This window comes from Chinchilla lanigera, unplaced genomic scaffold, assembly GCF_000276665.1.
Source record: "Chinchilla lanigera isolate Chin_1 unplaced genomic scaffold, ChiLan1.0 scaffold00013, whole genome shotgun sequence".
In the NCBI taxonomy this organism is placed as follows: domain Eukaryota; kingdom Metazoa; phylum Chordata; class Mammalia; order Rodentia; family Chinchillidae; genus Chinchilla; species Chinchilla lanigera.
The window spans coordinates 27,675,372-27,701,264 of NW_004955414.1; the positions used below are offsets into that span (position 1 = coordinate 27,675,372).

The 25,893-nt window shown below is 49.2% G+C and overlaps 1 protein-coding gene and 2 long non-coding RNA genes across 13 annotated transcripts in view; 1 reads left to right on the top strand and 2 right to left on the bottom strand.

The window, feature by feature from the left end:
• Positions 1-25,893, top strand: part of Mical2 (microtubule associated monooxygenase, calponin and LIM domain containing 2) — a 203,410-nt gene that overhangs the window by 74,549 nt on the left and 102,968 nt on the right. For 8 of the 10 annotated variants that reach the window (XR_001233109.1, XR_001233110.1, XM_005380297.2 and 5 more), the window contains 10 exons: positions 3,592-3,747; positions 7,263-7,363; positions 10,596-10,853; positions 11,968-12,083; positions 12,903-13,029; positions 13,690-13,780; positions 14,898-15,045; positions 16,161-16,360; positions 16,736-16,842; positions 23,970-24,053. Coding sequence is in view for 7 of the 10 variants with exons in the window: in XM_005380297.2 (XP_005380354.1) it covers positions 3,592-3,747; positions 7,263-7,363; positions 10,596-10,853; positions 11,968-12,083; positions 12,903-13,029; positions 13,690-13,780; positions 14,898-15,045; positions 16,161-16,360; positions 16,736-16,842; positions 23,970-24,053 (1,388 nt within the window). In the remaining 3 variants the exon portion in view is untranslated. Of the gene's footprint in view, positions 1-3,591; positions 3,748-7,262; positions 7,364-10,595; positions 10,854-11,967; positions 12,084-12,902; positions 13,030-13,689; positions 13,781-14,897; positions 15,046-16,160; positions 16,361-16,735; positions 16,843-21,271; positions 21,325-23,969; positions 24,054-25,893 lie in introns of those variants that run through there. The other 2 variants (XR_001233111.1, XM_013511827.1) reach the window with 2 other exon arrangements.
• LOC102013598 lies at positions 1,793-3,659 on the bottom strand. The gene is made up of 2 exons (XR_260199.1): positions 3,572-3,659; positions 1,793-2,925 (listed from the first exon to the last, which is right to left on the bottom strand). It is a non-coding gene; the product is annotated as an uncharacterized LOC102013598 (long non-coding RNA).
• Positions 3,649-24,035, bottom strand: LOC106148016. 2 transcript variants are annotated; one of them, XR_001233113.1, is made up of 5 exons: positions 23,948-24,035; positions 23,172-23,321; positions 20,292-20,385; positions 8,963-9,139; positions 3,649-3,731 (listed from the first exon to the last, which is right to left on the bottom strand). It is a non-coding gene; the product is annotated as an uncharacterized LOC106148016 (long non-coding RNA). The 2 variants fall into 2 exon arrangements; XR_001233112.1 differs by lacking the exon at positions 20,292-20,385.

Below are 25,893 nucleotides of genomic sequence, written 5' to 3' on the forward strand. Positions count from 1 at the left end.
ACTGAGTGTCCCATCCTTCTGGGAGGCTGAAGGTATAGAGGACAGCCATGCCCTTCTCTCTGGACCTCAGTTGTTCCACCTATAAAGTGGGTACAGAGCCCTCTCCAGGCTGCCATGAGGACTGGGAATAATGGGTGTGTAAAAATGCTTTATAAAAGTCCAGTGCTGTGGGAAAAATCAACATACATTTGAGCACCTGCTGATGAGCAAGCCAAGTGCTGGGCACTTTCATACTTGTTTCGTCTAAGATAAACATTCCGTGCTATTAATGGTATGCATTCGTGTTCACATACACTCTAAGGGAAGGAGGAGCCCCTCTCCTTTCATAACTCTTAAGCACACTCACTGCTCCGCAGTTAGATAATGTCTGCCAGGCTGCCGGGGTGCAAAGCCATGCTTGTCTGGATCCTAAGCAAGACGGGCTTTCAAGTCAGGGTGAGACGGAACCTCCACTGCCAGCAAACATGTCAGCCTGCTCCACCCCAGCCCCGGGTTAATTAGGCCACATTTTGTACTAATCCATACTAAGGGTTCTAATTTGAGACTACGGATTGCTAACAACATGGCCTCAAATAGCGCCTGTTAGACTCAGGACAATTCTACAGTTCTGCGAACTTGCCCCCCAGCTACCACAGCTGCAGATATCTGGGCCTGGGAGGGCATCTTCTCTGAGAACAGAACATATGCCCTGGAGCAGGACTGAGCTCAGGAAGCTCAGGATGTCTGCTCCTTCTAGCTCAGGCCCCTCCTATCTGCCATACGTCCAGTGCCATTTGCCACACCTACAGCTTGTCACCGCCATGCCCATTTCTAAGGTGCCAATCCGGATGTCTCACTCTTAGAATATTGGGTAATTTTGGTGACTTAATAAAATTTAAGTCTGAATATCTGAAAATTAAGGATCTACACTCAGCTCGAGCATTTTAGGAACATGAAAGGAAGGGAAGGGAGAATAGAGCCATCTAAGGATCTTGGCACCAGATAGGTGAGTCAGGGCAGAGGTTCTCAGTATTGGTGCTATTGACCTTTAGGGCCACACAGTTCTTACTGTGGGGTTATCATTCTTTGCCCACAATGCTTAGCAGTATCTCTGGCCTCTATTCAGTAGATTCTAGTAGCAACCTACCGGAAATTTCTCCACACATTGCCAAGTACACTCTGAGAGACAAAATCACCCCCAGTTGAGAAATACTAGATTAGAGAATAATGGCCATTTCTGATCCTTTGACAAAGGTGTAATGAAGAATAGTTTGAAGGAAGGGTACTGTGTAGGTGAGTTTTCCTGTTGCTGGGACAAAGGACCTGACACTTAAAAGAGAGGTCTATTTTGGCTCACAGTCAGTGGGTTCAGTCTATGGCTGGCTGGCTCCAAGGAAAAAATGGCATGGTGGAAGGGTGTAGTAGAGGAAAGCTGCTTATATCATGGCAAGAAGGAAGCAGAGAGAGAAAGGAGAAGCCAGGGACAAGAATACACCCTTCTAGCTCATGCCCCCAGTGACCTCCAACCAGGACCTTAACAATACATGTAGCTACTGAACTCATCAGTGGATGAGTCCATGATCCCAATCACTTAGACCCAACCACCTGGATCCCCACAGTGAACACTGTAGAGCTAAACCATACAAGTACTAAATAGAAACCCAAGGTTTCTGTCAAAGGAATTTTGGATGGAGAGCATTTCCTCATGGTGAGAATCATGAGGGGAAAGTTATGTCTGAGTCTCTACCTATATGATAGTGTAGTGCCTTCATCTATTTTGTGTTGCTATAACAAAACACTTGAAGCTGGATAATTTATTGAGAATAGATATTTATTAAGCCCATGTTTTGGAGGCTGGAAAGCCCAAGAGCATGGTGCTTCTTAATCAAAATATGGTAGAGGATATTACATAGCCAAGCAAGTTTGTAACAAAGCCACTACCAAGATCACCTGCTTGTTAATCCATTAATTCATGAATGGATTAATTTATTTTTGAAGGCAGAACCCTTATGGCCCAATCATATCCCAAAGACCCTATCTCCAAATTGCACTAACATATGAATTTGGGGATTAAGTTTCTAGCACATGGATTTGGGGCAACACAGTCAGACCACAGCAGTGGGTACCTGTGGTCAATGAAATGAGCAGTATGCCTGTGGCAGGGGGAAATTCCAGGACTCCTGGAAACATCAGATGCATAGAAAAAGGAGGAGAAGGAGTAGATGCTATTGAAATATGACCCCCTGCTGTGATCTGTTGACTCACCACCATTCAAAAAGATGTTCATGCAAACCACTGAAAACCAAGAACCCTGAGCATAAGCTCTGATGCTCTATTGTACAGTAGGGTGGCCATAGCTAACAGTAATGTTCTGTACCACTCAAAATACCCAGAAGAGGAGATTTTGAATGGTCTCATCCTAAAGAAATGAATGTTTGAGGCAATGATGTGCTAATTACTATGATTTGATCATTGCTTAATATACACTGTAACCAAAGTACCACACTGTGTGCCATAAATATTTAGAATTATGTGTCAACTTCAAAAAAATAATAAAACTTTAAAAAAAGAGAGACTTGAGGAATTAAGAGTGCTGTACTAAATTAATTGCTAGTTAGAAATCTCCCTATTCATTATGTATTTTTTGGATGTGGACTGAGCGCCAGTCACTGGAATTCCATTGGTTTCCTGGGGCTGCCCCTACAAAGTACCACAGTGGCTTGGACAGCACACAAGGATTGCCTCATAGTCCTGGTGGCTGGAAGTCCAAGATCAGGCCTTCTTCGGAGTGGTCTTTCTGATGAAGAACGGCTTCCCTGCCTCTCCCCTAGCTTCTGCTGTTTTCTGCAACCTTCAGTGTTCCTTGGCTTGTTGAACACCACCCTCATCTGAGTCTCCATCCTCACATGAAAGTCTCCCTTTGTGCATTCCGTGTCCCGCTTTCCCCTGTGTATAAGGACATCATTCATATTAGAGTAGGGCCCCCTTACTGCAATATGACTGCATCTTAACTAATTAGTTCTACAGTGACATTGTTGTCAAATAAGGTCACATTCATCCTACTACCGAAGTACTAAGGTCGAGAACTTCAATAGGTGAATGTACAGCTGGGGGACACAACACAACCCATAACAAATGGAGATATAAAAAAAAGTGTTAAAAATCCCTGATCTGTATGAATTCAGTCTAATAATCCTACTTTAAAAAAAAAAACAAAAACATGAAAAAGGCTAACAACATGGTTAGAACCATGCAATTCCCAGTGCTGTGGCTCCCCATGGGTGTCACTGCAACGTGCCCATCACGTCCTAGGAGGCTGAGCCCTGTGACTATCTGCTGGAGACGGTCACTTCAGCCATTCGTTTGTCAGTGCCTAACTAAGGGATTGGTCCTGCAGAATTTGGAAAAGGGCAGAATCCCACTGACTTCAGAAGTCACTGGTGACATGCATCCTGCTTGGGAACAAGCCTGGCATTTCTGCCAGTTTCCATTCTCTTGGGTCCAGAATCCTAGTTTCCCTGGCTGCCAGGCACCAGGAGTAGTCGTCTCTATCCTGCTTCAGTGTTCACACCAAAGCCAGAGGTGGACTCACCCGTCCCTCTCCTCATGCAGGGTTCAGGAGGAAGGAATTCCGCGGGAAGCTGGCCATCGCCATCACCGCCAACTTCATCAACAGGAACAGCACGGCTGAGGCCAAGGTGGAAGAGATTAGCGGGGTGGCCTTCATCTTCAATCAGAAATTTTTCCAGGACCTGAAAGAAGAAACAGGTGAGCCTTCCGCTTTCCAAAGCTGGCCCTTGTCTGTGTTTTTTTTTTTTTTTTAACAGGCCCAAAAGGGAATGCTGGCTTCCAGGGCTGCTGGATTCAAATGTGTGGAAGCAGAGATTTCTCCTTAGGATGGGCAGGGTTCCTCCAAAGGACAGGAGAGTTTCTTGAGAGAATCTTCTAGATATTGTTCATGAATATAGATAACAAACAGAGAAAATAAGCATGAATTTATTTCTTCAGTACACATTTACTGAGTGTCCATTGTATGCCAGTGCTCAGAACTATGGGGTGCAAAGTCAAGGATGACGTGATCCATCTGAAGTAGCTCCCTGTCTAGGAAGGAAACCCATATGCAGCCCCCCAAGGCAGGGTGGTCAGGTGTGCCAGGGGTCAGTGTGAGGTTCAGGCAGCTCTCTGAGAAGGGAGCCAGCAGCAAGGGGGTGGTGCCTGAAGAAGCCTAGGTGCTTTACTGTCCTGCATCAGCTGCCCCTCCCAATGAGGGACATCTAGGGAGGCCCACTGTGGCAGCAGTTGTTACCAGCCTTGGCCCTGGAGGACAGAGGACACTGATTCATTCGCTTCACAAATATTTATTAATGCTTTCTGCATGTCAGATGCTGATCTTAGGCCTGAGCTGGAGAAATGAATGCAACAACATCCCTCTCTCCTGGGCCTTACGTTCTATGGGGGTGGGTGGCATGAAACAAATAAACCAGTGGTGCTTGAATTGGCGATAAAGATGGTGGAGAAAAGCAAAGCAGGGTGAGGGAGAAGAGTGAATCACCTGTTCCCATTCAAGTCAGTTCCAGATTTTGTTCCTTTCTTTTTAACCTTACTGAAAATGTACATTTTTCTTTGAAAAGGCAGTCTAACAACAATGTTAGATGCAATCTTTATACCAAAAATAAGTCACCCTCTGTCTGACCATCTGACCATGAAGGAACATCTTCATGGTCATATAATCTTCTTCAGTAATTTCCCACCTGCATGTTTACTTTTTCATGGCTCTAGCACTAAGCCTGGTCCCCATATTCTTTGTCATTCTTTGTTCATTTAGTATCACATGTTAAATTTTGTCCAATTTCTCATTTGCTCATTTAATATCACATTTTAAGCATAATCCTCCTCCTGGTCACTTTTGGAAGCCTCAGGATATGTCATCAAGTATGTAAGTTTACCTAAGTATTTAAGCCAGGAAGTAGCAGATATATGGCTGGCCACATGTTTTGTGAAGAATGCTTGTATATTTTTAAAGAACTGAAGAAAAAGATCAAAAGGATAATATTTTGTGATACACGGAAAATTATATGAAATTCACATTTCAATGTCCATAAATACAGATTGGCAGAACGTAGCCCTGCCCGTTTATTTACATTATTGTCTGTGGCTGATTCCACCACGGGTGCTTATGATGGAGACAATATAGCCTTTGTTCTATATCTGGCCTTTTAGAAGAACAGATTTGCTGACCTCTGATTTAGACCTTGTATTACTTGCATTACTGTTATAGGTGAAACTCCTATTGAATCTCTTCTCTAAGTTCATTTTCTAGGAATGGGATTTGTGACTGAGCCAGACCATGCCTCTTGCTGGCCGCAGTGACATACGCCTGTCACATGACCCTCTGAGGTTCTCTACAGTAGCATAAGTTTTTTTAGTTGTTTTTCAATTTGTATTTTTATTAGTGTCTCTTTGTAGTACATAATGATTATGCTCACTGTGGGGAGCAGGTACATATACATAACATATCTCAATTCTTCATCACCTTCTTCCACTCTTCTCCCCTGTCTCTCCATTTCTTGATCCCCTTCCTATTTGCAAAAGGTGTGTCTCTCTATTTCCTGTGATCTGTCGTTTATTTTTCTCTTTATGTATACTTTTCTCTTCATGTATTCTTATGTAATGTTTAAGCTCTTGTGTCTGATTTATTTTACTTAACATTATGGCCTCCAGGTGCATCCATTTTCCTACAGAGGACTCAATTGACTCTTCCTTCTCCTAGGGTGGTACTCCATTGTGTGCAAATATCACGTTTTCTTTACCTGTTCATCTATCAGTGGGCATATAGGCTACTTCCGAGACTTAGCTATTATGAATTGTGCTACTATAACCATGGGTAAGCATGTGTCATTATGATATCTTCAACAGGAAAAAAGGAACCCTTCTACATTGTTGGTGGCAATGTAAACTAGTATAACCATTATGGAAATTAATATGAATATTCCTCAGAACAGCTAAATTCTATTTGACCCTACTGTTCCCCTTCTGGGTATCTTCCAGTTGCATTATTTTTTTAAGTGTTTTAGTATTTCCTTCCAGCATAGTATGGCTTTTTGAATGATTGAAGAATTCTCTAACCCTTCCTTCCCCTCAAAATCCAAGAAAACAAATATTTAAACCACCAACTATAAATTAGGACAGATGTTGTGTGTTTTTCCAGATATTTTAATGAGCTTCCTTCAAACTCCATGGTGGTTGTCACCTTCAGCCATTGTTTCACAGCAGGGCAGTTGCACGGGACAGAGGTGAACTTCCTCTTATTCTCTTGGGGGCCCTCTGTACGATGGCTCTTTCCTATTTAACAGTAAAAAGGCATTCCTATGGTAACCCAGCATGCCTTGTGGAGGATGCTGATGGGTTGTCAAGTATCTGTTTCTTTCCCTTCAAAAAAATTGTGCCAGTGCTGGGGTTCTAGTACAGTGGGAGAGCACTTGCATAGCATGTGTGGGGCCCTGACTTCCATTCCCAGCACTGCCAAGAAAACAGAAGAGCTAAGCCAGTGGTTCTCCAACTTTCCAATCACCTGGGGAGCTTGTTAGAACACAGGCTGCTGGCCCCGTCCCCAGAGTTTCCAATTCACTGGGTCTGGCATGCGGGATTGATCATTTGCTTTTGTACTAAGTTCTCTGATGAACTGGTGCAGCTGGCCAGGGACCACCCGAAGCTCTCATCTCACAGCACGGCTTTAAATGCAGAAACCTAGTATGTAAGAGGGTTTGCAGTTGGTAGAAAATGCAAGCTACAACCCAGGCCTCTAACGTGAATCATTCCTACCAGTTCACCTGGGTTTTCATGTACAGGGAGATAGAGGATTCCCACAGCCCTAGCCAGCTCTGGCCACTTGGAAGGCATGCTGGATGGGACTTGTGGCCATACAGGCTTGGATTCTAATTCTGCTGTGTCATTGCTTAGCGATCATGGCCTTGACCATGGCCAGCTCTTGACCTTCTGCAGCACTTCTTACCCAGCTCTGGTCTACAAACCCCAATAGCTGTTTATGAGTTTTAGAAGAAACAGTGTCATCCTGTGACTGTCAAAGCTAGATGCTTTGACTTGGGTAACTTCTGGCCTCCTGTGTTATCTTTCCCAGCCTTGTACTGTATGTCTGAAACATGAGTCTCACATGAATATTGCGCAGACAAATAATGAGACCTGTATAATGAAGCAAAGTCCAGTTCCTAGTACACGGTGGGCACTGGGAGGTTAACTGAGTCTGTGAATACTTCTCTTTTTAGGGATCGATCTAGAGAACATTGTTTACTACAAGGACTGCACCCACTATTTTGTCATGACTGCCAAGAAGCAGAGCCTGCTCGACAAAGGTGTCATCATTAATGTACGTACCTCTTGGCTGTAACTGCTCACCTGTCTTCCCCGTGGTAACCGGGGCTGGCAGCATCAGCAGGTGTGGGGGAAGACATTGTCCTGGTTGATCAAGGGGAGGAGGGGAATGGACCACTTGTTCGTCGCCTTCCTTGCCCCGGGCACTGCATGAGCCTGTGCCCCTACCCGCAGGGATGTTTCTGCAGAGGTCTGTGGTACCCCGGTAACGTGGGTCAGCATAGCCTTTGACTTCTGCAAGTCTCATTTGGCCGTGCCCCTTCTCTGCAATGTGGTATGTCACTTGGAGACAGATGGGGGTTCCTTGTCATGCTGGGACATACTTGTGCATTCCTCACTGGTCCCCTTGCCATGATGTGGGGGAAGATCACTAGAGATGTAATCAGAAAGACATGAGCGGAAGCGTGGCTCTGCCACATATGGACTCAGGGTCCTGGGCGAGCTGCTTATAATTTTTCTGAGCCTCACTCTTTGTATCTGCCACACAGGAGTGATCGTTTCTGTCTGAAAGTATACTTGAACAGGGCAAATAAACACGCATGTATGCACACAGCGCCTCGCACAGCCTGGCCTGTGAAAGGTGTGGAGATTCCCTCTGTCACTGTGGCCTTATTTGGATACCTGCTCTTGTGTGCTGTGACTTCTTGGCTTCTGTTTTGTGGCTCCGCATCTCCTAGTGTAAGCAGAGAACTGGGTTGGGAGGCAGAAACCCGTGGGGTGTCGGTTCTTGGGCTGGCAGCTCCATCGGTCAGGCCTCAGCCCTGGCAGAGCCCTATTCTTGTTGCTGCTGCATCCTCACGATAAGGATCGTGCAGCCCCGGGCCAGCTGCTGTCCGGGTCCAAGCCTAGCGCCGGGTAGCTTGGGACTATTCCCTGCTGTTTCTCAGTGAAGAATGTGCCTGTCTTCTCACTAGCTTATGCTGGCAGCTGGTCGGGTGCGTTAGTAACCCAGCCTTCCCCTGGGCCTCTTCCCTAAGGCTTCAGGTCTTTGCTGCGACCTGAGCTTACACAGAACTGGTGGAACACGGCAGCTGAAGTGTGGGCACTGGGCTCAGACTCTGGAGCCCACTTCTGTCTGTCTGTCTGAGGAGGTAGCATCCTGTCTTCCCTGTGCCCCCAGGAGTCCACCCTAGGGTTGTCCCCTCATTCTGGAGCTGTACCAGATAGGACAAAGCCGTCCCAGAACTGTCACCATAATGGGTGACTTTGCAAAGAGAACCTGGACAGTCGGGCAAAGTATGACTTGGGTTTTGTGATCCACTGGCCAAGTACTCAGCCTGCTGGGATACTGAAGTCACCTTCAGATCATCTCAGCACCTTTGTCCTGGCAATGGCATATTGTTTGTGGTGCTTTGGCTCCTTGAAAATTGTCAAAGCCCCTCCGCATTCCCATCTCAGGCTCTCTCACAGCACAGGTGGACGAGGATGACTTAATCTGCTCTCATCTTACCCTGGAAGAGCAGGGAGTGTATCCCAGGCCCTGACTGGGATACACTCCCAGCTCCTCCTTCTCCCTCAGGGAGAGCACCCCTGAATACATCCTTATTCCCACCTCTGCTCAGAGGTTCTGCTCCTTCTGCATCCACCCACGTACCTGAGACTCCCAGTGCAGCAGCCTGGGGCAGATGGGTGCTCAGCCACGTGCAGCCTGGAGGTCTGCTTTCTCAGCCAGGTCCCTGCACTCCTGCTTGGGGTGTCCACACTGACGGTGTCTCCACTGCATGGTGTTTATACTCACAGCTCTCCAGGTCCCCTGTAGTGGGGCCGGGGCCTGTTGTAGGGAGGGGAAATGTGTGAGATCTCCATTTGTTCTTCCCTCAATTCATCTCCACACCTCTAAGGGACACCAGTGATCATGTGACTCTAGGAACAAGTACCAGAAAGGAAACCACTAACAAAAACTCCATCCTGACCCTGGACTCCCAGGCTGATGCTGGGTACAGTCTGGTGGGGGGCGAGGGGGGAATGTGGAAATATTAGATTTTCCCAATGTATTTGAAGTCAGAAAACTAAAGACAAGAGGTCACCGGATATAGATGAGACTGCACCTTACTGATGCCTTGACGGGTCCCAGTGACACTTTGCTGTGTGCCACCTTCTGTGCCAGCATGAATTACTGGGGCAGGCACTGTCACTCCCTGAGCACATCCCACATGCCAGGCATGGGGCTACAGGTTTTATGTGTACAGTGTCAGACAGTTCTCCTGGCTCTGAAGTACATTTTATTGTTCCCATTTTACAGGAAAGAAAAGAGACTCAGAAGTAAGTCAGACAGCTCACAGAACTTATAGTTAGAGAGTGGCTGTGTTAAAATTTGAAAAGTGCACCGGCAGACCCAAAAGCTGTGTTCCTCTTATACCCTAGTCCTCCTTCCCACCAACGTGTGTGTACTTTTTGTGTCATCTTTGAGAAATGTGGCCTTTTAGCTTCTTTAGCCACAGATCAGACTTCTAGATTATTCTAAACTTCTTCCATCTCTGACATACTGTTAGACATCCAACAGGAGGGGTTTCCTAGTCTTCTAAGCTCAGGGTCTCTGCCCCAGCAGGAAAATAGAACAAAAAACACCTTAACAGCAAAACCAAGCTGTTCGCAGACCTCAGCCTCACTGGAAGAGGAGTAACTGAATCTGGAAAGGAAGCGAGAGAGTTATGTCAAGCACCTGTGTTTTTTCCCTGGTCTTGTTTGACTGCTAAGCGTAGCGTGTCTGGACCACATTAACCTAACTCAGGGGATTATTAAGTCACATTTACTGACTTGTTCTTTTGTCTTTTAATCATGTTAAAAGTTATCACAAGAGCCAGCCATACCGAATGTGCTCCTTCTTGGCTGCAAGACCATTATAAAGAACACTGTTCATGACAATCCTCTGTGTTCTCTGTTGAAATTCCTAGGGAGACAAAGCTTTTAGAATTTAGTGCCAGGAAAAGATTGCCTCCCTGAGGAACTGCTATACTTCCTTCTTTCTGATAAGGAAAGCCCTGTAACATATCACATTTCCCTTTTGCTGTGGATGCCAGGAAGCCCTTGATGTTTAATCACAGCTGTGTTAACCCTCACAGCTGGCCGATTTGCTTCTGCTTTATGTCTCCTTGGCTCTGATTTTCTGTTTCTCCTTTCACTAACCTCACTGTATAGACTCACTCCAAGTCCTTTTGCCTAACAGTGGATATGGATCCCAGCCCCTCAGAGGAAAAGTTTGCAGCCCCGTGTTTTAATCTCCCCAGGACTACATCGACACGGAGATGCTGCTGTGTGCGGAGAACGTGAACCAGGACAACCTGTTGTCCTATGCCCGGGAAGCTGCAGACTTTGCCACCAACTACCAGCTGCCATCCTTAGACTTTGCCATGAACCACTACGGGCAGCCTGATGTGGCCATGTTTGACTTCACCTCCATGTATGCCTCCGAGAATGCTGCCCTGGTGCGCGAACGGCAGGGACACCCGCTACTCGTGGCCCTTGTGGGTGACAGCTTGCTTGAGGTACTGCCTGTGTTTGGAGCTCCTCGCTTCTGCTACAGGAGAGGTTCCTGTGTTGAGGCTCTGCCTGGCAGCTTCTGTGGTCACGCATCCCGGGGAAGTGCTGGCTCTTGGCCAGGGTTGGGACTCCGCCAAGGCTGCCTGGCCCCAGAGCCTCTCCAGTCAATACCCAGGCACCTGTCTGCCTATGTGTGGGTGGCACAGCTCTCTCTCTTATCTCTGGCTTTTTCTGGGCTGACTTTGTCAAAGTACAAATTGGGAAGCCCTGTCTGGACCATGAGGCATCCTTCTCAGAGCCTTGAGCTGGCTGAGACCTCTTCCCCCCATGGGGGACCCTTTATGGCCTTTCCGTGGGGAGCTTTTACAGGGAACAACAAGAGAGGTGTGGAGCCCCAAAGCCCAGTTTTTCAGCCATGGCCTCCCTGGTCAAATCTGCAAGCACAAGGACCCTTAGATTAAGTGGATATTTTTTAGAAGAGATACAAGTTTATGATAATGTAAGCACTGAAGAGTGTTTTTGTATTTATCCCGGGTTAAGCATCCAATTCCAATCCATGCTTTGTGGGTGCTGGTGGAGCGAGTTGGACTCAGCTCAGCTGAAACGCTCTCTGTTCACCATTGTGTGTGGACTCACAGCTTGGGCCTGGGTTGAGCCCACAGCACCCGTCTGCTTCTACCCAGCCCTGCCACCCAGCCTCCCCTCCTCACAACACTCTTATGCACTGTGCTACGTCATCAGCCAGGCTCTTCTCCCCTCAGGCTCTGGCATTTTCTAGGCACTGAGCCTTTGCCCACACCGCTCCCAATGGCCCCTGATTAGAATCCAGCAAGTCTTGAGAAATCAGCGTACCTCTTTCAGGAAGTGTCTCCTGATTTCTTCCTCCCTCTGCCAGAGCCCTCAGCAGCTGTGCTGTGCACCTGTCCCCCACCCTCAGATTTGACTCTGTGCCACAGCTGCTTGTGCTCATAGTGAGCCTTATGGGCAGCAGTGCTCCTGCCCTGTCCCTTCCCACCCCTCCCGTCCCTCAGGCTGGCAATCTGAGCGTGCTGGGCAGAATGGGACAGTATACTGTGAGGCATCCATATCAACTGGAATTTCGCATGGGTTCTTTTGTAGCCATTTTGGCCCATGGGTACAGGCTGTGCCCGAGGCTTCCTGGCGGCTTTTGACACAGCATGGATGGTGAAGAGCTGGGACCAGGGGACGCCTCCCCTGGAAGTGCTGGCCGAAAGGTGAGTTGTGAGAGCAGAGCTCCTGGCAGGAGGCAGGCTGGGTCACAGTCTCAGTCAAGAATTGGGTCAGAGCAGCTGTACCTGGAGTCTCCATCTTGTGCTCATCTTTCCCCATGTGCCCTGATTTCATCCTCGGCGTCCTCAAGGACACTCTCCCTCCTGGTGCACCTCCTTCAGTGGCTTCCTCTGGTGGCCAGGGTCTGAGGCCCTTCATACCCAAGATAAATCTTCCTCCAGCATAGCCCTAAAGTTGGGGCTCACCAATGTTTCTCATTCACCTGAGGCCCAGAGAGGTTTATTGAAGGGAGTCTTCCAGGACAGCCCTGGGTGTCCTGTGCTGGGTGTCTGACCTCCTAGGCCCCTCCCATGGCTCAGATCCTGGGCCTCTTCCCAGACCCCAGCTGTTGGCCACGTGGCTGTGACAGCTGGCTAACGGGGAGAAGCTGGGGCTGGCAGGGGCGGCCACTTCGCACATCTTGGGTGTGGAGGCCTGTGGCCATAGGGGCTAGCCACAGAAGGCGGTGTGGCCAAGTTGTGATTATAGTGGAACCATGGGTCACTGTGCTTCCAGCCCTGGGTCCCTGCCTTCTGCTTGGGGAGGAAGCTAGCACCCTGCAACCCAGACACCCTTCCTCTCCGCCCCGTGACCCTCCCCTCCTTTTGCAGATCTAGGAGCTGAGTGCCAGCACATCAGGGGAGGGTTAGACAAGCACAGCCTGAAGCCCCAGAACCAGGGGCATGGAGGAGAGGAGGAGGGTGGGGACAAGGGCCTGCGGTGGCAAGAGCAACCAGTGACCTCTGCTCTCTGCTTCCCTCCAGAGAAAGTCTTTACCGGCTGTTGCCTCAGACAACTCCAGAGAACATCAACAAGAACTTTGAGCAGTACACGTTGGACCCAGGGACGCGGTACCCAAACCTCAACTCAAACTGCGTCCGGCCCCATCAGGTAGGCCCGTCCCCGGGGCCCTGCCTGGGTCACCGCACTGAGTGGAGGGATGGGAGTTTCTTGGCATCTTCCCAGGACTGAGGCCAGCAGAGCCTGTTGGCCCAAAGATGGGACCAAGTCCCCTCCCAGGAGATGCAGGAGTACAAAGCAGCCAGCATTCTTTCTAGCCCATAGGAGGCACCGGAACATGTATGGGGCGTGTGTATGCATGTTTATTTGCATATGAGCCGGTATTTACATATGTTAGTTTGTCACTGTGCACATGCAGTGTGATTATGCTCCTCCCACATAATCTACTGGACCAGATTTCTCTCTTTCTCATCACTCATGGTCCCACACTCTACTGTTTCTCCCTTTGATTCAGCTCCACCCAGTCCCCACTTCCTTCAGGCACTAGAACAGAGAATGGTGTAAAATTTTAAAAATTATCCAGTGAGATATCCTCACCATCGTTCAGTCATTTCCCCCATATTTGGGTGGCCCATTGAGGTCCCTTGTCTATACCCCATTTGCCTGGGGTCCCTGCCGGGGGCTCATGCCACCCAGCAGTTCAGGCCGGCAGTGGGGCAGGCAGTGAGTAGTGCCTCAGGCGAGTAGAGAACTCTGAATCTGGCACTGGGGAGAGGTGGGGGACAAGCGTGCAGTGTCTCTTGCTTGTAGGTAAAGCATCTGTACATCACCAAGGAGCTGGACCACTACCCTCTTGAGAGACTCAGCTCAGTGAGGAGATCTGTCAACCTCTCCAGGAGGGGTAAGTCACCTCCTGGGGGCCTGGCCACGCCACTGAGATGGGCTTTGCAGGGAGGAAGTCTGTCCAGGAGCCCTGGCAATGTGGCTCTGTAGCCTGTTACTCGTGGGACTTGGACAGATGCCTCTGCTCTCTGAAAGAGCTCTGAGCTCCCTCACTGGAATGGCCAGGAGCAGGCCAGCACCTACCTGCAGGAGCATTATGAGGATTAGAGAGTCAGTGTGTGTCAAACACTTGGCTTGGCAAAGTGAACTGTGGAATGGTCTTACAGGCTCGTTCTCATTTTCCTCTTGTTCCGGTGTGAGTCTCATCTCTCCACTTGGATGACGAGCTCTGTGGGCTTTACCCTCCTTCTGCTCCTCCTAGGCCCAGCACAACTCTGGGCATGTGCTGGTGCCTCATGGCAGGAGAAGGGATGGCTCCAGGAGTAACTCATTGATGCCCAGTTCCCCTCGAGTCCCTCTCTTGCCCACAGATGCTTGGCTGCTTCTGCCTGCCCAGACCTTGCTCCCTGTCCCTGGTTAGGCAAGCCCAGCCTCCCTCCCTCCTCCCCGCTGCACACCATGTGCCCCACTGCTGTAATACACTGTTTACTGTAATAAACCATTTTACTGTTATACAAACATGCCAGGATTTCTACATTCTTGCCACTGCCCAGTCCTGTTTTCCTGGAATGCTTTCTTCTAGCCGATGAATTCCTGACACTCCTCAAGAGTCAGCTCCAGGGCACCTGCCCGGACACTTTCTGTTGAGATTTCCCCTCCCGGGGCCGGATCAGGGCAACCCTGCTCATGTGCTACGCAGCCTGGCTTCTCTGCATTTCAGCACCATGTCACCATCACCCACTGTTGTTGGCAGAGTCTGTGTCCCTAGCCTCCAACCCAGAGCCTGCCCAGCGTCCTGTTAGAGGACAGTGTACTTCCTGTTGAGCATCTTGTCCTTCAGGCAGGCTCTTCAGCTAACCCTCATACATCAGCCTCCAGGGGGCTGTGCCTAAGCCCCACTATATTGCAGTGCTACGAGGTTCCTCTGGTCCCCAGCCATAATGGCAGTAGGAGGGGACATCCAGAGGAGTCCCCTAAGGTCCCCAGACCTCACTGCCTGTGCTTCCTCCCTGCAGAGTCAGATATCCGGCCCAACAAGCTCTTAACCTGGTGCCAGCAACAGACCGAGGGCTACCAGCATGTCAGCGTCACCGACCTGACCACATCCTGGCGCAGCGGCCTGGCCCTCTGTGCCATCATCCACCGCTTCCGGCCAGAGCTGATGTGAGTCTGGGGCCCAGGATGGACCCTGGAGACAAGGGACACTGAGGCCACTCTGCTAGCCTCATACCTGAATCAATGATTCTCTCTGCCTATTTTCAATTAGAGTTTCCTCTTCCATTTGTTCTTTCCTTTTCATGGACCATGCCTGTCAGCAGCGTTTCTGATCTGTGTCTGTCTTAGTTACTTTCCTGTCATTGCTGAGACAAAATACCCAACACTTAAAGCTAAAGGGGGAAGATTTAGTCAGCTCACAGTTTATAGAGATTTCAGTCCATAGTTAGCTGGTTCCAAAGTAGGGTGGCTTATGGCAAGAGGGACAACTGTTCGTGGTGGTGGAAGACAGCAAAAGCAGAGACAGAGACAGAGACAGAGACAGAGAGAAAACAAACCTCTTTCTGCCCCACTTTAGGGAAGGTGTAACACTTGCACCCTTAATCCTAGCATTGGATCATGGATCAATCACAAACTCTAGTTTCAGCCACCTCTGAAAAGCCTGCCCTCCATGACTGCATGAGGCTTTTTGCGGGGGACATCCAGACACAAACCATAACACCGTCCCTAGTGTGTGAGGATAAAGTTGGGCACAAGCTCAGTCATTGCATTTGCTCCCCACTTGCCACACCTTGGCAATTTGAGCATTTGTACCCTGGAGCCCAGCCCCAGGAGAGGGTCCCCTGGGGACCCACATCAGTGTCTTGTAGACTGAATAGTCAGGTAGAGCATCCAGATCTACCAGCAGGCTGCCACTGGGCAGCCACTACAGTCCTCTGAGCTTTAAATTCTCCATGCTATCTATGTACTGAGAATAATGTCTGGGCCTTCGAAGATGGCATTATATGTGTGGAAACACTTAAGAGAAACAACAAAAAGAAGAATGACTCATAAACTTTCTATTTTCTGATGTTTCAAGCTCAGGGGCCAGGTGTGATCTGGCCCACGTTCAGTTGACAAAGGTGGATGGTTACCATCTTCTGGGGTGGTGGCGTGGGGATTAGGAGCAGGGGCTGGGGTCCCCAATGCTTGGCTGAGTGTCAGCCCTGTATTCCCCCTGGGCTAAGCGGGCTCATCTGGTCTCACCTCTCCCTGAACTTCTCCACACTGTAATGATTCTCCAGCAACTTTGACTCCTTGAATGAAGATGATGCTGTGAAGAACAACCAGCTGGCGTTTGATGTGGCCGAACGTGAGTTTGGGATTCCTCCAGTGACCACCGGCAAAGAGATGGCATCAGCCCAGGAGCCCGACAAGCTCAGCATGGTCATGTACCTGTCCAAGTTCTACGAGCTCTTCCGGGGCACCCCGCTGCGGCCCGTGGGTGAGCACCTGCACGGGACTTGCCCAGCTCCTGGGCCATCTCTGTCCTCAAGCCCAAGTCTGGCTGCTCCTGGCACTGGGTCGTCTGCTGTGGAGCTGCCCAGCTTCCCTCCTAACTCAGGCCAGGGAGGGGTAACCCCACCCCTGGACTCTGTGTGTATCTGTGGTCTGTCTGGGAGGTACCATGAGGGGCTCATTGCTCCATAGTGGCAAGGCCTATAAGCCCCAGAAGTCCCCCTGCTTAGGCCACTTACTACTTTAGTTGAGGGTATGGGAATTAGGTTAGAGGGACCTTAATACAACAGTGCCCTGGTTACAAACAACACCTCCTGGGCCTGGAGATCCAAATCTCAGTGGTGCTTTTATTTCCCAACAGATTCTTGGCGCAAAAGCTACGGAGAAAACGCTGACTTCAGCTTTGCCAAATCCTCCATTTCTAATAACTATCTCAACCTCACGCTTCCCAGGAAAAGGACCCCTCGGGTAAGCTTCCGGCTGGTTTTGGTTTGCTTTTTCATTGCGCATGGACACGTGCACAGGGTAAGAGGAAGAAGCACGTCTTGCCCTTAGTCTGTTTATGCCGATAAGTCACACAGATGAAGCCGTCATGGAAGATGTGCATAAAACTCGGTTTAGTGGCTGAGTGCTTGGGAATTTCTCCCTGGCACTGGACAGCTGGCTTTAGTGACTTATTAGTTTTAGGAACTTAGTTCTAGGATGGTGGAAAGCACAGAGAACAGACTGGTAAATATTTTTTAAAGTAAACCAGATTTGCTCCTCCTCCTACACGGTTGCAGTGAGATGATTTCTACTCTGTTAAGCAGTTTAGATCAGGGACACACTGGCTGAAAAGCATGGTGGTGGTGTTACATCTACACATCTGTTTCATTAATGTGGTTTTATCCATCGATCCGGTTAAGAGTTGATTGGGCCCTACTATGTGGCAACTTTAGGGGTATTACTTTTATTTGTTTGGGGCAAAAGAATCAAATATGCAAAAGTAAATAATACGTGGCCTTTGGCTTTGAGGAGCTCAGATCCTAGTAAAGAGGTTCCCAAACTTTCTTGACTTACAGCACCCTTAGTGTCTGTGTAACTTCTTCATGGTGCCCTTATGTAGCATCTCAGTGGGAGAAAATTTTCTTGTGTGATGTACTCATTTTACAGATGCAAACAGAGGCCCAGAGAAGCTGAGTGCCTTGCCCCAGGTGACCATGGGTGCTTTGCCACTCACTAGTTCATTCATTAAGAGACATTTATCTGTATCCCACGATAGTCACGCAAATGTGAGGTAAAGTTTGACCTTAGCGTCTAGCTGGGAAGTAAGACACCAGCAAGGCAGGGAAAAGACTAAGAGCCACAGAGAACAAGAGATTTAAGAGGCTGGCAGGGGCAGAGCGGCCAGGAGAGATGATGAAGGTAGTCAGAAAGGCAGGAAGGGAGCTGGACAAACCTGGAGGAGAGCATTTCCACAGGATGGGCAGGGACATGTCCAGCCTCTGGGAAGCCAGGCAGGGTGAACACTGAAGGCAGGCTCTGCTACAAGATTGGAGACACTGGTGTCAGAGGAGTCAGAGGGCTGGAGTGTGCGTTTATGGGTGACTGTGGAGACAGAGGAAAGAGATCATGGAGAATGGGGCCAGAGCTTGGCCACTGGAGGGATCAGGGCAGCTGTTGAGGGTGGTGGGAGGTGCCCCAGCCAGAGCTCACTGTCCTGCAGCCTCAGCAGGTCCCCGTGCCTCCCCAGTCCTGCCTTGTCCTGCTAGTGTCTGTGCCCAGGGAGTGGTGGGGCCGCCGGGCCTCCTTTCTCCCGCTTCATCATGTGAACAGGGGTCAGTTTTCCACTGAGGCCTGCACTCTTGCTCCCTGGAATGCTGCAGCAGCTGTGGGCTAAGCGCCGGAGCAGGAGGGCTTCATGCTTCGTGCCTGTGCCCCTCCCTAGGGCGGAAGGACTGCAGGGCCAGGCCTGGGGAGGGAAGCATGGGGTCTGCAGACTTTTCACAAAGCCCTGCAACCATCAGCTGCTCTTACCTCTGCTGCCCTCGCCCTCAGAGCTCTCTCTGCGGGGTGTGCCACCCACTGTGTGTCCCACCGAGCCAGCGCCGTGTTCTGAGACAGCTGTGTCTCCTTTCACCCTGGCCCAGCCGATTTTCCTCAGAAGCCCACACAGCCCCGCTGCAGGCTGCCCCACCCCTCGCAAGCCAGTGCATCTTAATGGAGCTGCTGGGAGCCAGACCCTCAGTGCCTTTCCCCCCTTACTGTGCTCCTCCCACCACTTAGCCCCACAGGGAACTGGAGAGGGAGCTATGACCCTTTTCCTTGCCACACCTTTGTGTACAGAGCAAGCGAGTGGAACAGCTGGGCCAGCTCGGGCTCAAGCGCTAGGGTGGTCAGCGGCAGGAGTCAGAGGCCAGTTGGGCCCTCAAGGGCTGCCAGGGCCGCCCTCCCGTCCTCCCTCTGACCCTGCTGGGAAGCACTTGGGAGCTCAGCCTCAGCCAGGCCCATGTAACACTGGAAATTTCCCCCACTCTTTGGATAGGTAGAGAAATTTGATTCTTAAAGTAAGCGTTGGCAAGGGATTTATTTATTCTTCTGTCTTTTCTCAAAACAATAGTGTGTTCCCTCTGGGTGGGCAGGGGCATTAATAAGTCTACTGGGTCACAATCTGCCTTGGTCGCCAGGACACCCTATATACTGTCCCCACGTGAAAGTTCCTCCTTCCCACCCTGCCACGCACATCCGGGCACTTTTGTGGACGGGGAGCCTATCTGCAGTGCTCTCTGGCTTTAACATTTCCCACAGCAGAGTGCTGAGTCCACCCCAGCCTGGTACTGCACAGACACACAGACAGCTCTGCTCTCGAGAGACGCCCCCACACTGGTGTCTCCACAAGAGGCTGCCCCACAGCTGCACCAGGAGGGATATTTCACTCACAGCACTATGTCCTATCCAGAAGAGGATTCACAGACGCCTGCCGGGCAGGTCCTAAGCTCTCTCTCCCGGTTTTCACTGATGATATTAAATTCTTTCTTCCCTAATCCCATTTTCCTGATAACATCCAAATCCTAGCTAGACTTATAGACTTCAAACAAAATGAAAGGCATTTTCTCCATGGAGGACCTTGTTTACTTTTATAGAGAGTAATTTTCCCATCCACATGAGCAGCGGCCCTTTGGGGTAATTAGCTCTGAAGACAGGGCAGCTGGACTGGGAGAAGGGGGAGAGCTTGAAAATTACCTTTTCCTCTCACAAAGCCCATGGCCCACTTTTATAAATCTGCCTGTGATCTCAGGCAGATCTAAAAGCTTCTTTTTGTTGTTGTTGTTTAATTTTGTTTTGCTTGTGAGACAGCGTCTGTCTAAATTTCCCAGGATGACCTCAAACTTGAGATCTTCTTGCCTCAGCTTCCAAAGTAGCTGGGATTACAGATACGTGTCACTATATGTGGTTAAAACCTTCTTGGCATGGGAAAATTCCCTGGAGCTTTAAGTCTCTTGTCACCATGCATACAAGTGACACTTGGGCCGTTATCCTTAGGCTCTGTCACTTCCGCATTCATGTGCGCACACACACACTCACACTCACACTTGTACTAATTGTCTGTACTCTGTACTCTCCTAGACCTATGGGACATGAGTGGTGCTTGTATTTATGGGCAGTACCATCATTACCCATGGTACATTTTATGTGTATGCATATACAGGGCATCTTGGCTATGTCCCATTCTAAACCCACTCCCTGGGGAACAACAGACAAACTGTCACCTGCCCTGAAAATCTCATCCCAAAAGCCAGGTGAAAAGCCTCAGGATTCATCTTGCCCAGCCAAGTCCTCTCCTCCAGCCCCGGTCCCTAGTGGATAGTGTTCATACACTTATGACTCTTCAGTGTCCATGTCTGGGCCGAGGGGTCCAGGCCCCGTTCCCAGCTCACCTCTTTATCAAGAAAGTGCTGCTTCTATCCATCTATCCACTCCTTCAACAGCAGTTATTAAGCATCTGCTTCAGGCTGATTTCTCTTCTCAGTGCTAAGGATACAGCAGTGAGCAAGTGGAAAGCTTACCTTCTAGAAGGACCTACAAGGCTCCTCTCACTCCCCTTCCACAATTTCTCTCACAGAACCCTGCCCTCCCCATACCCACTAAAGCTCCCACTAGGTTTCCAGTCCCTCCATTGCAAGGACTTGGGGAAGGTGTGGGAGGGTCAGGGCACCAGTTTCCAAGGCTGGACAGGCACAGGCCCCTGAGCAGCATCTAGGACCCATGGTTTGCAACCCACTGCAAGGCTGCCTTCTCTGCTTCCCACACACACCCTCTGCCCAGGATTATGAGCAGAGCTAAGATTAGGAATGCAGTTTGGAGCCAAACAGGTAAACACCTCCTCAGGCCTTCTAGAGACTTGGGATAGTCTAAGCTCTCAGACAGCCCCCGTGTATGTCTACAAAATGAGGGTAACAAGTTATGCATCAGAGCACTGCTGCAGAGATGACACATGTGGGTGTACCTACAGGCCTGGCACAGGGAAGGGACTTTCTGGATGATATTTCCTTGCCTTTAGCGACGCCTTTCATTGCAGATGAGTAAAGCCATTTGGGTGAATGTTGGTTATACATGGCAGCCTAAAAGCATTTCCACATTTACATCTCCTTTGCCCCTCATGTTACCTTTGGTGGAAGGCTGGGAATACATCCTCATCCCACTTTTACAGATGAGGAAACGTGAACTTGGGGAGACTAAATTTTGGTAAGTGGTATTAAGTGTCAAGGCCTAAACCAGAGTACAGATGTTTAAAATTCTGTTTCCAAAACTCACCCATTAGTATAACTAACACTTTTAGAGTTTAAATATTTTACATCTGCTGTTTCATTAATCCTCAGAACATCTGAGCTAGACAATATACCTCTCCTTCTTACAGGTAAAGAAGCCAGAACAACGAGGTGACTATCCCTAAGGTCACACAGCTGGAAAGTAATTAATACAATATTGGTCTGTGATCCCTTCAAGACCAGACTCCCTTGCTCGTGTTACTGCTCATTTTTTCTAAATATCATAGCTGCCACCTGACTCAACCAGGCCATACCCTGAAATGGCCAACCTCTCTCCCTCTGACCCAGACCTACCCTTCCATCAGAATTAGGCTGTATGAGCTAACTAAAGCTTGTTTATTTTGAGCCAAAAATCACATTAACTCAGGCAGTATGGGAACATAGTTATCTTATGCTAGTCAAATAAGTGATCCAATTGGCAGAGATGTACCTTGGATTTAAAAAAAAAAAAAAAAGGAAACCAGTTTGTTTAATAAATGCCTTTTGGCATACTGAGTCTTCCAAATCCTTGGGAAATCATGATAAGAAAATGTTCTTAGGGTGAGAGCTGGGAAAATTACCAGGAAAAGAAAGTAACTTCTGCGTTTCTTCTCATGCTCTCCTTGGCTGGGCACGAAAGCATTTACTTTCTCCTTGCACTTCCAGCTCTCTGTAGAGCACAAGGTCCAAGAGGCTGTGGGTTCTGAGTCCATTTTGGCTTCCAAATTAGATATGCAGATCAAAAAAAATAAGATGTATCTCTAGATTTGAATTTTCTTAACATTTTCGTTGGAACTTAGATCTGAGTTGAGAATTTGTGCTTCAGTGATAAATCCATAAGGAAGGGTAGATGCCGTGTGAGTATGTGTGTTGCTGAATTTCCCTATAGTCTGTGTTTTGTTGCCTTGGGCCTGGGATCTAAAGAGAGGAGGTTGCCCCTCTCCTCTCCCTGCAGAAGGATTTGGGGTCTTCCCAGGAGCTGCCGGCTGGACCCCTCCCTGGGATTGGCTTTGGAAGCCAACGGGTAATATGGCTGGATGAGGCTTGCCTGGGTTCTGATAGTGTGAAGAGCCCCATCCAAGCTGCTGAGTATGAAACAGAGAGTAAGATTGAATTGTGTTGCTCTTGGGGACAAAAGCCAAGTCTTCGTTTAAGGTGAGGGGAAAATTGGAAAGCCCTAAGCCTGTGTGTGAGGCGTTCTGCTGTTCTGTACTTTCACAGACTCCCACCACAGGGCCAGAGTGGCATTCTCAGGCGGTGGGGCTGGGCATCCAGATGGCCTGTGCTTCTAAGACCCAACATTGTTGCAAATAAGGTCATCTGTTTCTCTTGGTGTCTGCCCAAGCCTTTGGGCTGAAATTATTTCCATTCACAAAATAATGATTTATGAGAAGCTGAGGGAAATGTTGGAGGGAAGGCAGAACCTTTTGATCTGTTGTTTTGTGCTGCCTGGGTCAAATTTTTGAACAAATATCAATGGCTAAACTGGGGTTGATCTTTTCTTTAAAAAATAAAGGAAAAGGTGCTGGTAAACATGAGAGGACAGGGGTGATGTGGAGTTTTTGTTGGAGGAAAGGGGGTGCGCAGTGGGCTGCTCACTGGGGGGCCCAGAGTCATTGCTATTTCAGAGCGGCTGGGGAGAAAGGACCCTCCTGTGATGCGGTAGAATTAGGATGGTGGCATTAGGTGTGCTGTGTTTCTGGGTCCACGATGAGCGAGTGGCCTGAAGCCCTCCTCCTGCTCCCACAGGATGGAAAGGCTGGGATGTGATCTGGGCTCGCCATGGAGAGACTGAGCACAGGGGACCCTGTAGAAGGGATGCAGGGTCCCTGTGCTGGGGAGCTGTCCACAAGGGAAAGGCCCCGAGACTGCAGGCTGGTGGGAGAGAGGTCTGCCCCAGGAGGAGAGGGCGCCAGGCAGACCAAGGCCAGTGCAGAGGATGGGCTTCCCAGCAGGGCACAGAGGAGGCCCCAGATCCAGCTTCCACACCCAGCCCAGCCCCTCACTCACCCAGAAAGTCCTCCTCCTTCCCTCCAGAGACAGCAGGATGGTGTTTGCCTGTGGGGTTGGATAAAGCGGAGTTTCCCTGATCTAGAGGTCCAGATTCAGGCAGCAGAGTTTGTCCATAGGGAGACCATGGGCAGACCGTTAATAACCGTGCTGTAGGAGGGAGGCAGTGAATTAGAACTGTCCTGGGCAAACTGGGCTGCGTGGTCCCTCTAGTCCTCGGCCTATACCTAATGCTTATTGGAAATTAATAAAACATTGTGATAGTGACTGAATTGTAGACTTAATTTGGCAGTCTGGACAGCTCGTGTTAAGTCTCTGCATCCTATGAGTCCCACCAAGGTGAATCAACGTCACTTTGTTAGAAAGGGTCCCGAGGAGCAGAGGGACCCCATGGTCCTCAGGAGGCAGCACAGCAAGAGCATGGGCAGACAGGGCTCCCACCTTACTACACCTTTCCACCACTCCACACCCGAGGTCACACTGCAGCAGAGCTAGTCCCTGCCCGGCCTGTGTCACAGGGAGGTCTCCTCAGGACACCTTGGGAAATAATTCCCAACTCTTCCAAGCAAACCCTTGGCTCCCTAGGTGGAGTAAGTTTTCCTCCACTGTGACCGTAGCTTCCGGATAGCATTGGTCACGGTGCAGGGCCACTCCTCCACGTAGGCTGGCAGCTGCTCACAGGCAGGGATACATCTGTGCGCACTTTTAGTTCAAGGCCAACGCTGTGGCCTCAGGGATGTGGGTGGAAATGAATCCCTTGGCAGCCGCGAGCTTACCAGGCTTTCTTTGCCGTTGCAGGGAGATGCCCAAACCGAAGAGAATGACATGAACAAGCGGAGGCGGAAAGGCATCATCAACCTGGACGAGGATTGTGTGCGCAGGGTCAGTGTAAACAAAGGCCCGTTGCCTGGCAACGCGGGGCTGGGGCTGCCTGACTGACAACAGTTCTTTCTTTCTCTTGAACCACTGAATTCCAGGCTTGACTTGATGGCAAAAACAGCCAGAGTTCTGATCCTAGCATTGCTACTTCCTAACTGTGCACACTGGAGGAACATAGCCTGCTCGGGTGGGGATCACATCTGTAAATGCGACGATATACTTGAAATGCAGGAACCTGCAGCAATTCTAAGGATTAATAGGATATATGTAACACACCGAATATGGCATCTCACACCCGTGTTAATGAACACTGAACCACTTGTAAGTAGGAAAGAGACACCAGTAGGCCCACTTTTCTCCAAGTCATTGTATTCTTTCTTTTTCTTTCCTACATTTTTTGTCTTTTGAGCCAAACATCCTGGGGTCTATAGTGCCACCTTCTGGTAGAAAAGAAAAATTGCAGGCAATTTAGTCAAAGGAGATTTGCTAGTATCGCACCCACTTTTGAAAAATTGGTCACCAGAAAAAGAAATAAGCTCCTCCCGTGCCAGGCTGCAAGTTAATTAGACCCGAGGTATACACTTCATTTCAAAAAGCCCTTTTAATTCTACAGAATCAAGCCCGCGTATTTCAATGAAATGTGCCAGCTTTTGCTTGCCTATTGGTCCTGACAAAAAATGATTTAGAGCTGGGTGTGACTAAGAAAGAACTTTTTTTTACTTTACATCACTGAAGATGTTTATTACTATAGTTTAGAACATGTCTGTGGCGTGCTTCACAGCAATGAGCTATAATACTGAATGTTTAATTCACTACAATAAAAGACCCATTGCCATTTACCCTCCCTGAAAATCCTCCCCCTTGCTGCAAACACACTTATCCCATACTGCTTGCCACTTTCTGAAGCAGCTCTGGACATCCTCTTTCATGTTTTTAGTTGCACGGTTGTGACTGCCTTGATGTTCTAAGCTGATTCACAGCGTTTACCTTTCATGGTCTCTTTGACTTTGGGGAAAGACTCAGAAGTCATACGGTGCCTTATCCAGGTGGATGGGACATATCATGTTTTCACGAGCCTGCCCTTTCTGTTGGACGGCAGTGGGCAGCAGCATTCAGCATATTTTTTCGTCACAGCTCGTAGAGAGCTAACCCCAAGAGGGAGCAGAGCACCCCAGCACCCTCCTTTGGTTCACACCATCTTGAAGAGTCTTTTCCTGCCTTTCACCCTGGCCAGCAGCACAGGGCTGGCGTGGGAAGAAATCTGGTCTGCATGTGCCCCTTCTGAGATGGCTCCGAGCTGTTTTCTGGGGCAGCTGTTTTGCTTAAAGTCAGATTTAACAAAGCAACGATCCTTGCTACTCAAAGTATGGTAGAGACCCAGCAGCGTATCAGCGGGTATTTGTTAGGGAAATGTGGACTCCGGCGCCTCCTCTGCAGATCTAGCGAAGCCCACTGTGCTCCGAAGGTAGATTCCCGGTCATCCATGTGCTTGTTAATGCCCAAGAGTGTCGGCTGTGTGGCCCTATGTACTGACTGACCGCGGTCTTCCATGACAGTGATGGCCTCGTAAACGTGCCCAGTAAATCACCCTTCTCTGGTTCAGTTTCCAGCATCGATGCGCAGTCCTCTCTCACACTTTGAAGCAGGAAGTGCCTTTTTGCTTTCCGTTCGTCCAGCGCATCTGCGTGGCTATCCGTAAAGTTTCCCACGGGCCTGCTACTTGCAGGCATCCTTCAAAAAATATTGCAGTCTAGCTTGCCTTCTCCCGTGAATGTCTTCCCAGGGTGCACATCTTTGTTGTCTTGATGTGCTGCTATTCCTGTGGGGAAAGCCCACTGAAGCC